General features: G+C 38.6%; 1 protein-coding gene across 1 annotated transcript; it reads right to left on the bottom strand.

Moving 5' to 3' along the window:
* Nucleotides 1-3,348: 3,348 nt before the first annotated feature.
* On the bottom strand, nt 3,349-17,415 carry os9 (OS9 endoplasmic reticulum lectin). The gene is made up of 15 exons (XM_034689446.1): nt 17,207-17,415; nt 16,592-16,774; nt 12,826-12,889; nt 12,654-12,730; nt 10,623-10,721; nt 10,232-10,433; nt 9,827-9,991; nt 8,582-8,697; nt 8,397-8,457; nt 8,189-8,271; nt 7,911-8,105; nt 7,615-7,816; nt 7,027-7,194; nt 6,378-6,487; nt 3,349-4,612 (listed from the first exon to the last, which is right to left on the bottom strand). Exons 1-15 carry the CDS (start codon nt 17,354-17,356, stop codon nt 4,475-4,477), a joined length of 2,013 nt encoding a protein of 670 aa, XP_034545337.1. The 5' UTR covers nt 17,357-17,415; the 3' UTR covers nt 3,349-4,474.
* Nucleotides 17,416-18,422: the final 1,007 nt, after the last annotated feature.

Below are 18,422 nucleotides of genomic sequence, written 5' to 3'. Positions count from 1 at the left end.
TGGACATAGACTGTATATAGTTCTGAAACATGTTCTGAACATAGACTGTATATAGTTCTGAACATAGACTGTATATAGTTCTGAACATAGACTGTATATAGTTCTGAACATAGACTGTATATCGTTCTGGACATAGACTGTATATAGTTCTGAAACATGTTCTGAACATAGACTGTATATAGTTCTGAAACGTATTCTGAACATAGACTGTATATAGTTCTGAACATAGACTGTATATAGTTCTGAACATAGACTGTATATAGTTCTGAACATAGACTGTATATCGTTCTGGACATAGACTGTATATAGTTCTGAACGTGTTCTGAACATAGACTGTATATAGTTCTGAACATAGACTGTATATAGTTCTGAACATAGACTGTATATAGTTCTGAACATAGACTGCATATAGTTCTGAACATAGACTGTATATCGTTCTGGACATAGACTGTATATAGTTCTGAAACATGTTCTGAACATAGACTGTATATAGTTCTGAACATAGACTGTATATAGTTCTGAACATAGACTGTATATAGTTCTGAACATAGACTGTATATAGTTCTGAACATAGACTGTATATAGTTCTGAACATAGACTGTATATCGTTCTGGACATAGACTGTATATAGTTCTGAAACATGTTCTGAACATAGACTGTATATAGTTCTGAACATAGACTGTATATAGTTCTGAACATAAACTGTATATAGTTCTGAACATAGACTGTATATCGTTCTGGACATAGACTGTATATAGTTCTGAAACATGTTCTGAACATAGACTGTATATAGTTCTGAAACGTATTCTGAACATAGACTGTATATAGTTCTGAACATGTTCTGAACATAGACTGTATATAGTTCTGAAACGTGTTCTGAACATAGACTGTATATAGTTCTGAATGTGTTCTGAACATAGACTGTATATAGTTCTGAACGTGTTCTGAACATAGACTGTATATAGTTCTGAACATAGACTGTATATAGTTCTGAACATAGACTGCATATAGTTCTGAACGTGTCCTGAACATAGACTGTATACAGTTCTGAATGTGTTCTGAACATAGGCTATATATAGTTCTGAACATAGACTGCATATAGTTCTGAACATAGACTGTATATCGTTCTGGACATAGACTGTATATAGTTCTGAAACATGTTCTGAACATAGACTGTATATAGTTCTGAACATAGACTGTATATAGTTCTGAACATAGACTGTATATAGTTCTGAACATAGACTGTATATCGTTCTGGACATAGACTGTATATAGTTCTGAAACATGTTCTGAACATAGACTGTATATAGTTCTGAACATAGACTGTATATAGTTCTGAACATAGACTGTATATAGTTCTGAACATAGACTGTATATCGTTCTGGACATAGACTGTATATAGTTCTGAAACATGTTCTGAACATAGACTGTATATAGTTCTGAAACGTATTCTGAACATAGACTGTATATAGTTCTGAACGTGTTCTGAACATAGACTGTATATAGTTCTGAACATAGACTGTATATAGTTCTGAACATAGACTGTATATAGTTCTGAACATAGACTGCATATAGTTCTGAACATAGACTGTATATCGTTCTGGACATAGACTGTATATAGTTCTGAAACATGTTCTGAACATAGACTGTATATAGTTCTGAACATAGACTGTATATAGTTCTGAACATAGACTGTATATAGTTCTGAACATAGACTGTATATCGTTCTGGACATAGACTGTATATAGTTCTGAAACATGTTCTGAACATAGACTGTATATAGTTCTGAACATAGACTGTATATAGTTCTGAACATAAACTGTATATAGTTCTGAACATAGACTGTATATCGTTCTGGACATAGACTGTATATAGTTCTGAAACATGTTCTGAACATAGACTGTATATAGTTCTGAAACGTATTCTGAACATAGACTGTATATAGTTCTGAACATGTTCTGAACATAGACTGTATATAGTTCTGAAACGTGTTCTGAACATAGACTGTATATAGTTCTGAATGTGTTCTGAACATAGACTGTATATAGTTCTGAACGTGTTCTGAACATAGACTGTATATAGTTCTGAACATAGACTGTATATAGTTCTGAACATAGACTGCATATAGTTCTGAACGTGTCCTGAACATAGACTGTATACAGTTCTGAATGTGTTCTGAACATAGGCTATATATAGTTCTGAACATAGACTGCATATAGTTCTGAACGTGTTCTGAACATAGACTGTATACAGTTCTGAATGTGTTCTGAACATAGACTGTATACAGTTCTGAATGTGTTCTGAACATAGACTATATATAGTTCTGAACATAGACTGTATATAGTTCTGAACATAGACTGTATATAGTTCTGAAACATGTTCTGAACATAGACTGTATATAGTTCTGAAACGTGTTCTGAACATAGACTGTATATAGTTCTGAACATAGACTGTATATAGTTCTGAAACGTGTCCTATTGCAAACTCATATGGTGTTACAGCAGAATCCATTGTGTAACTGCATTTGATTATTTAGTATTGAGTCCTTATTGAAGCTGATGGATACACCAAAATGTTACCTGTGACCAGTGGTGGACATTAACAAAGTAAATGTACTTGAGTACGGTACTTAAGTACATGTTTTGAGTGTCTATACTTTACTTGAGTATTATTTTTTATGGAAACTTATTACTTTTACTCCACTACATTTCTATCAATGCTCTAGTTACTCACTTCTTTTGCTTTGAAGTCAGCTGATGAATGTCCTCTCTTGTCCTCTTTTCTGAAATCTGATCCCTAAGACAGTGAGTTCTGTTTGAGTAGTTCTGTTTGTTTCTGTGGTTTAGTCATACCTATATATCATGTGTCTGGTTGAACGTGGAGCAAACACAGAGCAAATGTTACTCAGATTAGGCAGTTCATTTAGAGGTGGTAATGATGGCTATAATTCTCCACCTGAGCACCCATGGTTCAAGAACATTGTCATTTTATTTCCTCCCTTTACTGTAAGCGGAATAAGACAAACATGAGTTTTATTGTACACCTGTGGTTGTTAAACAGGTGCTTAAACTACAAAACTGTCCAGCTCTCTTTTGATTACCTGGGCCTGGCATTGTCAATGTTTGATGACCATTTCATGGTAATTTAGTATTTATCTCTGTTAACTCTATCTGGCTACGAAAGAGTTAAAGGGGAAGTAAAAAAATTTAACTGTATATCCAAACTCAATTCTTTGACTCTAACAAATTCGGTTGTATGATTAAGAAATACACCCACAACGGATGAAGCCGTTTCCTGCTTCCTTATGCCTCAGTGACACATTGAAATAAAGCTTCATATGCAACAAAGAACAGTCAGAAAACTGAATGTGTTTACTCAGGTAACTCAAGCCCTACTTAGTTTGTGCTAATATACAACAATTCATTTCAAAAACATATTAACGCAGTAATTATGTACAAATTAAGTTCCAGGCAGTCACAAATATTCACAAACTTTACAAATTCAGCCCTTTAAAGTACACCGCAGAAGGATCCTTACAAAAGTTGTGTGTGGATTTATTATTTTTGATTACTAGAGCTGATAAAAAATGTAGCTCTCTTTGTTTTCTTTTTCTTAGCTAAGTCCATGTAAATCAAATATAGGCTGTCCTTGTCAGAAACAAAAATAAAATACAAACTGAAAATATTTCTGTCCCTATGCTTTTTGAGTGATTTTTCCTTTGAATCCCTTTAACAGCACATGGCAACTCAAGGGGAAGCCATTAATTCAGGGAAACAATGATTATATAATGAGTTTCTAGACATAACTCTAAGAACATAAAGTGCCAGAGGATGATTTCGGACACTTTGAGGATCTTTGTCAGAAAAAGACAGGCGAGTACTGAAATATCAACCTTTGAGAACATGTCCTTTGTTTTTCATACCTGGACACATTCTTCATAAAGTAAAAAATAACTGTGCAAACACAGGTCCTTTTTTGTTTTTAGTCTGAGCAATGCCTGGTTATGTAACTTAAAGGTAGAGACTTTTTAAGATGAAGTAGTTTAATTGTGGACATGGTGTGTTTCTGAAACTTAAGAACTAGACATAAATATTCAGAGAATCCACTGAAATACTTCTAAGAAGGTACATATTGTACATCATTGGGTTTTTCCAGCTTTCTTTCAAAACTGAATCCCATCAAAAAGGAGGAAATGCATAACTTAATTCAACTTCCTCAGGTAAAGCTGACCTGTTGCGGCTTCACTGTGCAACATAAACTAGAACTGGTGCCTCTTACAGACACATATTGCCTATTGAAAACAGACACACACATTTTCTAAATGTGCAAACAGGTGAGTAGATATTTTCTGTCAAGTTTTAACAGCAGTATTTGAATCATTTGGGCTCTCCTTTCAAATGTGATGCCCTTCAGAGTCGTCCCCTCTGCTGGTCTCCACAGGAGTTCATTGTCTCAGAAGGTGCACTGAACGAGCTCAAATGTCCACATCGTCTGAGTCAGAGGTGCTGGATGACTGCGACTCCTCCTGAGACTCTCCCCAAACAAACCTATAGTTGTTCTCCAACTCCTGGTGCCTCTTCTGCTCTTTGTAAACCTCTTCTGTGCCTCCAGTCTGTGACGTTAAAGAGAGTAAGGGTTCAATCAAAAACAACACTTTACTCAGGCTTATTTGACTTGCAAGACGATTTAAAGTTTCCAAAAAGGAGAAAGGTCTAATTAGCATGGTGGTAAGCCACCCAAATCCAAACATATCCTGTCTTTAGGTGAGTAAGTTAGAACATGGCAGCCACAACAGTAATCACCCACACAGGAGGGGTGATTTTCTTGCGTGTAATAGCACATCCACAAGTTAATGTTACATCTCACAAAGTGCATTCATTTTTGGTAGAAGAGGATGTTTGGCTCGGGCTATTATGAACAGTTGCAGAGAACTCCCATTGTAAACTTGAAACCTAACACTCAAATATTTCAGGGATTCTAAATCATTTAAGAATGGCATGTCGACTTTCCAGTTTACCTCCTGCTATGTTGTGATGTTGTGGAATGTGCCATTGTGCCGTTCTGCACGCCTACATTGGTATGATTGAGAGTTTTCTTTCTCTTAAATCTCTGTTGTATAAATGCAAAGTTCATATTTTCATTAAGTTTAGAATATTCAAGCAATTTAATCTTGACCAAATAGCTGTAGAAAGAGAGCAAACACATTTTCAAAAATGTTCAATCATTAATTTAGAGGTACAGTGAGTAGAATTTGGCATGAATGAGCTTTTTATATCAACATATGGAGCGGGTCCCCTCCAACACAGGATCTCCTTTCCTCCCGCTGTCATATTTCTACATTAGCACAGAAGAGACAAACTAGTGACAACCATTTTTGTATTAAGTGAGTGGCTGTCAAAAATGCGTCATACTTCTCATGTACCACAGCAGCTACTTGTCCTCAGAAGCCACTGTTCTGGGAGGGATGAGCAAGTGAAGATATCGAATTTCTACACCTTTACCTTCAAGTCTTCAAGTGTCAAGACTAGGGATGACAACAATACATCTAGTATTGATTAATTGATTGTTAAGAACTTACTTGAACACATTTCTTTGTTTCGATTTAATATCACGTGGTACAAACATCATGTGGTCTTGTATTTCATTCAGCTATCAGGGAGGTGTTTTAAGTTTAAAGCATGTTTCGATGTGAATCAGCTGACTACAGGTGTTGTGCACAGCGGAGACGCTCAGCTGGGGGCTGCAGCTGAGTGACAGGTCTCCACGAGCGCTTTTTTTCTCCACCGCCGGACTGATTAAGACCCGGTTGCGCTCCCGGCTGACACCTGACCACGTTCACATGCTTATTTTTCTCAATACAAACGAGAGGACTCGTGGAGTAGACAACTGGTTCAGTTCCCTTGTTGAAGTCTGAGCCTTCACTTTTACGACTGTATGTCCAGAGGTTATTTTTATAAGCCTGCTCCTCACGTTGATATTCAGCGTGTTTAACATTTTGAACTACCTCAATATTATCCATATCTATTCAATACTGTCAGTTATATACATTGTGTGGTGAAGGAAAATTTGATTCAGGGGAAAAACGCATTTGTCTTTGTTTCTGACATGGAAAAAGTTAAGTTTTTTTTTAATGATTAATCAATAGTTGATCGTCAACATTTCCGAAGATAGGTCACTGAAAATACTTGAAATTGACATCCCTAGTCCAGACTTGTTGTGCTACAAGAGGTTGGTTGCTCAGCAATCATTGTTCAAGCAGGGAGGCAAGACAACAAGAACAGATGTCATCTTTAGACAGACGTGGCATAACCGTGCGACTCACATTCAAAGAGATCTAAGTGAACCCAATAAAAAGTCACCATCATGTCTGAAATTACCAGAAGATTTATGAGCAGCTCCCTGAAGGACTTTGTATCTTCTTCAGTTAGCCACTGATCACCTGCTTCCTCTGCACTTTTTCTTGTCAGGATCTTCACCTCGATTTTACCTGAGGAGAAAATGCAGGAGAAGAGACAGGCTTGCTGGTTGAGCACATGTACTTCCTGGTTTCTCAAGAGTGAAACAAGAAACACGTTAAAACACGAAATAAACACGATAAAGAATGGAACGAACACAACAGTGGATGGAAAAGAAAGAACACACATGGATTACACACCTTTCATGTCCCTTAGTCTTTGGTTTAAATTCAGTCTGAGGTGTTTTGCTACCATGACTTTTTGTCAGCTGTGTTGAGGAAAAGAACATACCAATGTCTAAACACTAATTATGGCCAAATATTTTTTGGATAGTCTTTAAAAGGCTTTGTGATCAATTGATTTCAGCATGAAAAATACATGCAATCACTTACATATATTATAGACGTAATATTGTTTTAATATTATATCCATAATACTAAGTTAAACCCTGAACAAGTCTACACCTGACAGTAGTGTTCTTTTTGACAAAGATGGAGAGGAGGAAAAGGCTGAAGATTACAGATGGAAGAGAGAAAAGGCCATGAGTGTTTCGGGCACTCCCCCCTCGTACCTTCTGCCTTCAGTCCTGCTTTCTCTAGCTGTTCTTTAACCACGTCCTTTATGTGCTGCCACTGGGGGTCTCCTTCGCCCATCTCCTGAACTTTGACCTCCCCATCAGGGCTGCTGCCCGTCTTATACTTAGTAATTTTGATCTTAACATGGTCGTCAGCCGCTTGGTCTGGGGTGACGAGACAAAAGAGGGGACAAACAACACAGTTCACCTCAAAAGCTATAAGCAGGGCCACATGATGGAGGAGGCAGGAGCCACAGATGAATTATGTAACACATTTTACATTTAAGCACTGTTATACACATCATTTACTGTGATTGATTTCGGCATTTTTGATTAAATCACTCAAAATTACCCAAAGATATACTTATGGCAGCAGGAGAAGCCATCTGACTAACTGGAACAGCCCGAATATCATTGTGAAGGTGTTCAATTTCTGTGGATTAAGGCATGTATGTGTCTATTCTGGGACAAAAGATGTCACAACAAACATGAAGTCTGCATATGAGTGAAATGAGAGGATGATGGAGGGGGACGCTGTGTGCACAGACATGAACATGACCACAGCAGGGCGGTCTGCCTGGTTACCTGGCTGCTTTGGAGCCAGGCTAGGACTGCCTCTGGTCGGGTCGCTGCCTCTCTGAGCTCCGGCTGTTTGCTGCTCCGTGTCCTGGACTTCTTTCTCCTCCAACTGATCGAGCAGCTTGTCCAGTGTCGTCTCCAGTGTCTGCGTGGCCTGAGTGCGATCGAACTCCCCTTTCAGACCTTCTGTCTCTAACTCCTGCTGGGCCTGAAACACAGAGACAAGCCCCATATTATGTTACAGCATTTTATTGTAGCAGATTGGCCTCTGAGATGTCAACACGTGATCTCTCTTTGTGAACCTCATTTATGATGTTGTCAAACTCCTTCTGCATTTCCTCCTTTATCTCTTCAATCTTATCCGAGGGCACCGAGAGGTCTGCCATCTCCTCCTCAAACTCTTGCAGGTGCTCATCATCCTCTTTCTCGTCTGCCCTGAGTTTCTCTGTTACCCCTGTTGGTTTCTCTCCTTGATTTTTAGCTTGGTTTTGTGCTTTCTGTAAACATACGCATCAGTGAGAAAAAACACTCCAAGAGAGAAAAAACGTATCATATCATAGTAATCATAACACGTACTGACCTTCCTGTTACTTTCTTTGAGGTGTTGGACAAATTTCATCAGGTCTGCAGGGTCAGTGATGATTTTGAAGTTGAACTTTTCAACTGAAAGATATTAAAATGCAGAGAAAACTCCTTAGTCGTACAGTGAATGAGAGCATTTTAATAAAATGATCAGAAAGCAGTTGAGCTGTTATGTGTGTGTGTGACAGGGAGGCTGTGTGTCGTACCTTCCTCACCGTCTTCAATGACTTCATTGTCTGTGACTGAGTTATAGCCATCATCTGCTGCCTGTAAGAGGGAAAAAAATAGTAAGCGTTGTGAAGTTAAATGAGAAAATATCAACCCACAGCTCCCTCTAGTGTCTGGTGTAAAACAAGGCCACTCAAACTGATTTTAAGAAGTGTTTGTTCACCTGATCGTGCTGTTTAGATGCTGTTGTTTTTGAACTCCTGGGCTTGGTGACCCCCTCCCAGAATTCAGAGTCACCTCCCTCCTCTGACCCAGCATCCTCAGAAACTTCTGCAGTTTCTGTTTTGACACAAAGACACGTCATGCATGATGGAAAACATTTTTGGATGCTTTTATTTAGTACCAAGGCAGCTTAGTAAACATGACAGTTATATCACTTTGTACTAGTTTGTGGCCGGACAAGAAATTTCATCTGAGTATAAACTAGTTCATGCTTTTATAACCTGTAGAACTGACTACTGTAATGCTCTTCTTTCTGGTCTCTCCAAAAAGAACATCTCTCAGCTTCAGCTGCTCCTAAACTCAGCTGCTAGAATGCTGATGAAGACCAGAAAGAGAGCCCACATCACACCAGTTTTAAAGTCTCTGCATTGGCTTCCAGTATCTTTTAGAATAGATTTTAAGATTATTTTATTGGTTTTTAAATCTCTTAATGGTCATGGCCCTTCTTATTTATCAGATTTGCTTTTATCACATGAGCCAGTGAGAGCCCTCAGGTCTTCAGGTAGTGGACTTTTAATGGTACCAAAAGTAAGAACTAAGACCCACGGTGAGGCAGCTTTTTATTATCACGGCCCACGCCTGTGGAACACCCTGCCTGAGGATCTGAGGGCTGCACAGAGCATAAATATTTTTAAAGGCAAACTCAAGACCTACCTTTTTAGTCTTGCTTTTAACTAAGTTTTATTTTTATTCTTAATAGTTTTTTCTATTTATTTATTATCTATTTCAAATGTAGTCACTTTTATTCTACTTTATTTATTTATGTACTTATTTATTTAAAGTCTAGCATCTTATGTTCTTTTAATTGTTTAATATTTTAGTGTTTTATTATCTTAGAAATGTATTTTATTTTTGGTGATTTTAATTTCCTGTGTTTCCTCATTAAGATGTCAGTTCGTTCAGCAACTTCTTTTTATTTTTTATTTAATCATTTGAATTTTTATTGTTTTTATTACTATTGTTGCATATATTGTGTTCTTAACCTTAGGATTGTAGGGTGGGTTTGGGTTTGGGGCTGGGGGTGGGATCTTTTTCTTAATTAATTCTATTTTAAGTTGTTTTTATGTACAGCACTTTGTGTTACAATGTCATTGTATGAAAAGCGCTTTATAAATAAAGCTTGATTGATTGATTGATTGATTGATTGATTGATTGATTGATTGATTGATTGATAAAAAAAATGCACCTTCTTTTTCAGACACATTCGAGTCATCAGTGGCTGCAGGTGATGTTTCCTCTGTAGTCACTTCTGCTGCTTCGCCTGTTCTTTCATTTCCTTCATTAGCAGCTAACATCTCATCAAGACTCCTCAGCTCTTCCGAGATCTGCTCCACTTTACGCTTCGTGTCCGCTGGGAGCAAACAGAGGGAAAAAGGAGGAAGGAGAGAAAGAAAAAAAAAATCACACATTTTACTTTATATTCTACGACGACAGAAAAGGTCACGTCTCAAACAGCTTTTGACAATACATGTTTTTATTCTGACTTATCTGACATCAACGTTTCATCGCCAGATAAACAGCATCAAGGTAATAAAGTTACGTCAGTTGCACCAAAACTGCGTCATAGTGACCTTCATTTTTATGAACTCACAGACTTGAGCCTTGACGTAGTCCATGTACTGTTGGGCACTTAGTGCGGGTTGGCACACGATCCCCTGGGGCTTGGCAGTGGATGGTGGCTTCAGGAAGGGATGTTGGCAGGTGCGACTGGTGTGAACTGTCAGCACGTAACGGCACGACTGAGGCTCGTCCACTCGGGCAATGTAGTCACTCGCACCTTCTTCACACAGGAACTGAAAATAACGAGAGTCCGATTATGCAGGCGTGTTCAAGAGCGTCATGTTGGTAAAACACGGGTAATTACATTGACTTCATCTCTCTGTTTAAGATAAAACAGCTGCTGACTTAAACAGAACGGAAACTAACAGACAAAACCACAGACAGCATGAGATCTAAATACATCTTGTATTTAAATATCTTACTCTGACTTCGGTCTCTCGGGGACTTCCATTTAGGTCACACTTTGAGCCGTTTATGTAGGACTGACTGTGGTAGCGCTTCAGTCTGTGCTGCTTGGACGCCTGCAGAATACACAGAACAAAAACTCATTTGTAAACATCTTGGACATGGAGGCTCAGTGCAGCATCCAAAAATTAGATGTGTTGCTTCAGATGTCAAGTAACTAGTAAAAATCTATAATACTGACATCTGAAAAATCACACTGAACAAACACTTTGAAGAACAGAAAAAAGCTGCACCAAATCTGGAACCTCTTATTAAGTTCTGTGCGGTGCATTTGACTTTCACTAGCAGAACAAGCGAAAACAAGTCTCAGCTAGTTAAGATCTGGAGCAAGGTCTGTGGCAACCAATGTTATGCTCTGAAACTTCTTTTTCATTGCTGCGCGGCTAATTAATATCTTGCAAGTCACAGAATATAGGTTTCATGTTTATGAGAGGAGACAAGCAGATGTAAAGCTGATCTGATCCATCAGTCTGTTTTTTCATGCTGTTCCTTAATGATCTATCCCAACCTGATAAAGAAAAATCTATATATTCATATGCCATCACAACATGATCAGGACATGTGATGGCAAGAAGTTCAACAGCTGTGCAGTGATGAAACAGTAAAGTTTCATATTGTGGATCTGAGCATTTACGAAAAGGAATTGCGGCTGTTTTTTTTATGTCATTGTAAGCAGAGACTTTGGTCTGCTGTGATCTCATTCAAAAATTAACTGCTGAACTGTAAAGGAGTATCAGAGCAGATCACTATCACCTCACTCTCTTACTTCCCTCTATCCCTCTTTGAAGACCCAACTCGGTTGAGGGATGATGGCTGTCTAACATGAGTCTGGTCCTGCCTGAGGTTTCTGCCTGTTAAAGGAAGTTTTTCCTCGCCACTGTAACTAGCTAAATACTGCGATGTGCAAAGCTCATGATGGATTAAGGTGGGGTCAGACTGAGTCTTACCCTGTCTTGAAGTTGGGTCTCTGGTCATAATTTGACATAGAGTGGTCTAGACCTTTTATGTTTGTAAAAGCGTCTTGAGATAACGTTTGTTGTGATTTTGCGCTATACAAATAAAGATTGGTTGATTGATTGATCAGAAATACTTAATTTATCCCGGGGGGGCAATTCAGTCATTTAAGTTGCTCCTATACACAATAATTAAGAATAACAAATATTATTATTATTATTATATCAGGCTTCATGATCAAACTTGGATGTCACTGCAGTTTGTTACAGATCCACTCCTCTGTACTACCTGGTCACATGATCACATTTCTCCTACTCTTTGTGCTTCAAAGATGACCATCATTTTTAAAGGCTAACAAGGGTGAACGAGACTCTGTGTTTGTTTGCACATGAGGTTTGAAAGTGAGATCCCATCATGAGTGATTACTGCAGACACATTTAGAGACGCACGGTCTCTGGCCAGGTATAAACACCTGTGCTCAGAGCGCTGTCCATTTCTGATGGGATCAGCCGATACACGCCGTACATACCGCATATTCAACCACCCACCACCCACCCCCCACCCCTTCTCCCTCCCTCTCTTTCTGAGTTGGCATAGACACACGGTGCAGATACCATTATTTTAGCTCCATTCTTACCTCTCTGATGTTCTCATTTTGAACCGCATTGAGAGTAACTCACACTGCACTCGCTTTATTCAAAAAGGCTCAACAGATGTCATTCGCGCAGGGAAAGTTTAGGGGAGACAAACAGAGCAGCCAAAGTGTAGCAGCTACCTGACATCAAAGTGTCAGTAACAGTAGTGGCCGACAAGTGAATTCTTAATTTTCTCAGAGTAAAAAAGTCCATTGTGATTTTTTGCAAGACATACAGTACATACAAACGATAAAAATGTTAATTAAATACAGTCTTTATGTTGCATTATGAGGAGTTCCCTTTAATGAGTTATTTCATGCTAAAAAGGGGGGAGGTGAAATGATGATGATGATAATAATAATAATAATAATAATACCACAACTCTTTATGCAACTTCACCTTTGCTGTTTCATTGCTCCAATCAAACTCGGATTCGTAATAACCCAGAAAGAGGATGTCCCCTTTGATCTCTGTGTCTGAGGAGAAAACAACATGTGGAAAAGACAGCTTCTGAGCAAAAAGTGAATGTGAAGAAAACATGGAGTTAAAAAACATGGATGTATTCTCTCACCTTCAAGGTGGTACTGTCTGATGTGCTGACCATGGCAGAACTCATACGTCCACCAGTCCTTCGTCTGCATGAAGCACAGTCACATAAAATGGATGACAAAAGACACAGGAAGTGACTCAAAAGTTTTGCTTGCTTAATGTCAAAACAGCACCAGAGATCATCCACATCATTTCACAAACATTCAACATATTATAACTCCATGAACAAAAAGAACATCAACATCAGAATCAGAATCAGAATCAGCTTTATTCGCCAAGTATGCTTGAACACACAAGGAATTTGACTTTAGTAAACTGTGCTCTCTTTGTACAAGGCATAGGAATAAGAATAAGAATAAGAATAAGAACTACAATAAAAAATAAAATAAAAAATATAATAACAATAACCTTAGCTATAAATACAAAGAAACAACAAATAGGCTTGACTAATATGTACAGGCTAAAATAATATGATTAAGTGCAGAGGTGAGTAGCAGAGGTAGTTTTTACATTATAAAAATAGAAGTTAAATAATACAAAAAATAGAAATATGGAATTCTGCTTGGAGAACTGTTGCATTGTATATTTACATGTATATTTACAGAGAGTATTTATCTGACAGGTATGACACTGTTATGGTTTAGTGTTCATCAGAGTGACAGCCTGGGGGAAGAAACTGTTCTTATGGCGGGTTGTTTTGGCGCACAGTGATCTGTAGCGCCTGCCGGAGGGGAGGAGTTTGAAGAATTTGTGTCCAGGGTGTGAGGGGTCAGCGGTGATGCTACCTGCCCGTTTCCTGGCCCGGGACCGGTACAAGTCCTGGATGGGGGGCAGGTCGACTGCAGTCCTTATAGTCCGTTGCAGTCTGTTTGTCTAGTTTGGTTGCAGAGCCAAACCAGACAGTGATGGAGGTACACAGAACAGACTGGATGATGGAGGTGTAGAACACGATCAGCAGCTCCTGGGGCAGGTTGAACTTCCTGAGCTGACGCAGGAAGTACATCCTCTGCTGGGCCTTTTTTCTGATAGTGTCTATGTGGGAGGTCCACCTCAGGTCACTGGAAATAGTGGATCCCAGGAACCTGAAACAGTCCACAGTAGACAGAGTGCTGTTCAGGATGGTGAGGGGGGGGGGCTTCTCCTGAAGTCCACTGTCATCTCTACCGTCTTGAGCGGGTTCAGCTCCAGATGGTTCTGACTACACCAGAGTGCCAGCTGTTCCACCTCCTGTCTGTAAGCAGACTCGTCTCCGTCCTGGATGAGACGGATGACGGTGGTGTCGTCTGCAAACTTCAGGAGTTTCACCGAGGGGTCTCCTGAGGTGCAGTCATTGGTGTAGAGGGAGAAGAGCAGTGGGGAGAGAACACATCCCTGTGGGGCGCCAGTGCTGATTGTCCGGGTGCTGGATTTGATGCTCCCCAGCCTCACCTGCTGTCTCCTGTCCGTCAGGAAGTTGGTGATCCACTGACAGATGGAGGCCGGCACTGTGAGCTGGGTGAGTTTCTGGTGCAGGATGTCTGGTATGATGGTGTGATCTTTTACATGTTTTTATACTAAATAGCTCATTTTTAACATCTGCTTTTGTCAAAGTCAGGTGTTCTGATCATATTTGTAACGTTTTAAAAGTAAGCACACAGGCTGTATTGTGTTCCTGTTACAATGATACAACATAGTCTTAATTATTCTTCATGCATCTCATCTCCAGGTCAAGTTAATTAGAGGACTAAGGCATTGAAACAAAATACTAATGGTGAATATATGTGGCATTTTGTTGTGTGAAATATCACCTCTTAACTCTTCCCTTGAAGTTTCATTTCTTATGTCTTGAAATTGTCATTTTTTCAAAAAGAAGTGGTCTTTATCTTCAGTCTAGTTGGTTAACCACTGACACATTTCTGTAGTAAACCCTGAAAACCTTTTAAACTCAATTCATGAAAGCTTCTGCAAACTGTTCACTTAATCCAAAAGTCATCTGCACAGCATTGACTGACTGAAAAAACATTAAGTTCTCATCAGTGTTCAACACAGTCACAATCATCTGATAGGCAACAAATACGCTTTGTTATAGGTAACCAGACACGGGTATATGATGAGGAAGCAAGTATGTCATTGTTCACTGGTTACATTCATATCATCACAAAGAATAAAGGCTTTATTCCCATTGGTCACATAGAGAGAAAGGTTTGTGAACACAAGTGAGATCTTTAAACTGTCATGCTGAAACACCCATAGCTCTGTGATGCTGTTATAACTTCTATTTAATATTTTGTCTCCTTTTTCATGGTTGTTGTGGATTTTTTGGAACACTTTTGTAAGAATCTGACTTAATCTAACCTGAACCCGGAACAAGTGTCACATTAGACTATTTCCTGTTTTACCGCGCTTCAGTGCAGCTAAGATTTCTGACTGCAGCTATTCTGAAAAGAACACGTGTTCACTTTGTCTTCTGTGAAAAGGTAAATCAGGGTAGATCTGTAGATCTGGTTCTTCTGACAGATTATTCTCTGCACACTGAAACATGTCTCAAATGCTTGAACAGACTACATGAGATCAGATTTCACATCCAAATCCAGTTTTGATTAAATCTCTGAAGAAAATTTGAAAAAAAACAAAAAAACATCCTCAATTACTGGACAAGTGTTTGCTTTCCTTTCTTGTGCCCCAAGTGTGAATCTTAAAATTTGGTCTGAGTTGTATAACAGTGACAAATAGTCTACTTCTATGTATTTAAATGCTGTGTTATGCACACTGTTGAGTTGACACAGACATTGTAAAAACGTGTTGTGAACAGTTTATCTGCTGTTAGCAGGCTGGTGTATTCTCCTTATGGAGTGATCATCAGTTACACTTTATCAGAAACACTTCAGTTCCAAGGTACGACACAATGCCTCCACAATTATAATGTACTTAACACCACACCAGTACAGTATGTACCAAAACGTACATGTAGATATGAGGGAACATATTACGTAAGAATGGAGTGAAACTTGAAAAAAATGAGCTGACATTGAAAACAGGTAATTAATATCTTGTACAGTATGTCCATGTGTGCAACAACATACTGTACATATAGCAACTCTAATATAAGCGTGGCCATCGAGGAGAGCCCCATTTACATAACTTGTCATCATCAATAATTAACCTTTGCTGTAGAAGTGAGTGGCAGCTAAGGTTTTTTTTCCCATGGAGCAGTTGTTAAAACACACTCTTAGCATGTTTAGGAGTCTGTTATCTTGAGGCTCTGATATGAGGTCTAAAAATGGCTTGACATTTGTTTTCTGTTAGAAAAAGAGTTTGAAAGGAATTAGATTGCTTATAACTTGTCTGTTTTGCCTGTTTGTTTATGCAGAAAGATGTATGCCCATATATAAAAAAGTATCCTGATTTCACAGCACAAACCGTGGCCTGCGCTCAAGTAACTTCATCAACCTCATCACACCCAAAGCCCACCGGACCTCCTTGGGCCGCACCTCCTTCCAGTTTTCCACTGCAAATGACTGGAATCACCTGCAACAATCCCTAAAGCTGACCTCTCTCATTCTACTTGCCACTTTCAAAAAAGTATTACACCCCATAACTCAAAATCACTGCACTTGCTTTTAAGTTGCTTTTAAATAGTTCACTCCTGTCATATTTTTGTATTGTATTGTTCCGTTTCTAGGTTTCTCTGTATGTCCTCTGTTATTGTAAATGAGAATTGGTTCTCAATTGACTTACCTAGTTAAATAAAGGTTAAAAAAAAAGGTGCCAAAATAGGTAATCACTTATTTAGGCTGTTAAGAACTTACCTTTACCAGACACTGGTTACTGTGCATTGGATTGAGTAGGTCTGGGATGTCAGGCCCGGTGTACCCTGTTGATTCTGGCTCAGATGCTAGATCCTGATGAAACCGTACAGCCATGGCCGGGAGTCGACACTCATACATCTGCTTGTACTTGTTAGACACCATCATAACTTCCTCTGTTTTGGTCTGAAGAAAGAAAGATATTGTCAAGAACACACAGCATCTTTGGGTGTGACAATGAAATAAATGAGTTAATTTATTTAGATAGTTTAGAGAGTTACTAAGCAGGTTTTCAGCTATCCTCTTAATTTTAAGTTGAATGCCTAAAGCAGGTGTAACTATAAAAAGGTAAAAGTGAGGGAGTTCAGGTTGTTGTGACAGCTGTCAACGTTTGCTGCGTAGGTCAGTTGGAAACAGCCTCTACATTCACTCTTTTAAATTAAACTTCTTAAATAAAATTGCAAACAAACTATATATTAAAAGCTACGTTTGCCCCACAGCTAACATGAGGCATGTTCTTTATTTGCGTGACATGAAAGAGATGATATTTCACGCTGTGTTGCAGTAGCCTACTTTCGAGTAAGCTAACAGTTAGCTTCCCCAAACACCCAAACTCACCTGGCCCATGATGACGGGATCGGGGAGAATCTGAATCCCATATTTCATCTCATTCAGCTCCTCTAAATTTAAGAAGGCTGGGACACAGAGCGGGCATGTCCACAAGAATACACACAATGTTTTTAGCCACCGTACCAAGGAAGCAGCCATGACTGACTCTCTCCTCAGTAACCCCCATTTGTCTCTGACAGCAACAAAACACAGAACTCCTGACATGGGAGCAGCTGATTGGTCAATAAGAGAACAGCTGCTCTGTGATTGGCTAATTTTCCTTTTCCAGTTCTAGGTTATAGAGATGGGATTTATGGCTCTTTGAAGGGAACCGTTTCTTTAGGAGCCGTTCATTTCAAAGAGCCGTTCAAAAGATTGGCTCTTTGGCTCATTGTTATATTTATTTCTTTTTTAGAAGTCAACCAGGGGTAACTTGTTTTTTATCAAGGAAACAATCACAGGTAGCAGTTATAAGATACGATTTGGATCAGAATAATTCAAAGTTACACATCCCACCTGTAATTGAAAAGTTAATTTGCTAAAACAGATAACTCACTTTAAAAAAATTTAAAAAATGTTTCAAAAGCATAATTTTTCTATTTCTAGCTTTAGGTATTATCAATCAATTGAAGTTGGGTAGCTCTTACTAAGTCAAAATGACATTACTAATTAACTGTATCTTAAAAATGTAACTTGATTAAAAAATTATATTAAAAGGATTTTTTTTTTGAAAAATTATAAAAACGGAGATATTTTTTGCAAATGAACACTTCATATTTTGTTTTTAGGTCACTGCATGATCTGACACCTCAGTATATCTGATCTCATAAAAATCTACGCCCCCTCCAGAGTACTGAGGTCTGCTGACCAGATGCGCCTTGTTGTGCCAAAAAGCCGACAAAAGACAAGGGGAGATATTTGGGGAGCTTTTTCAGTGGTAGCTCCTAAATTGTGGAACGAGCTACCCACCCAAGTTAAAATGGCCCCCACCCTGGAAACTTTTAAATCACGTCTTCAAACTCACTTTTTCTCCCTGGCTTTTAATACAGCATGAGAGTTTATGTTGCTCTCTGTCTTTTTATTTACTGTATTTTAAATTTTACAATTATTTATTTCTACTGTTTGTATTTGTTGTGCAGCACTTTGGCTGTGCTATATAATTTAAATGGATTGGATTGGATTGGATACATACTCTATTGGTTGGAATTATTCTGAAATATTGATT

This window comes from Notolabrus celidotus, chromosome 1 (assembly GCF_009762535.1).
Source record: "Notolabrus celidotus isolate fNotCel1 chromosome 1, fNotCel1.pri, whole genome shotgun sequence".
Taxonomy (NCBI): Eukaryota; Metazoa; Chordata; class Actinopteri; order Labriformes; family Labridae; genus Notolabrus; species Notolabrus celidotus.
Note: the sequence above shows the minus strand (reverse complement) of the source record. Positions and strands in the feature narration are given on the sequence as shown.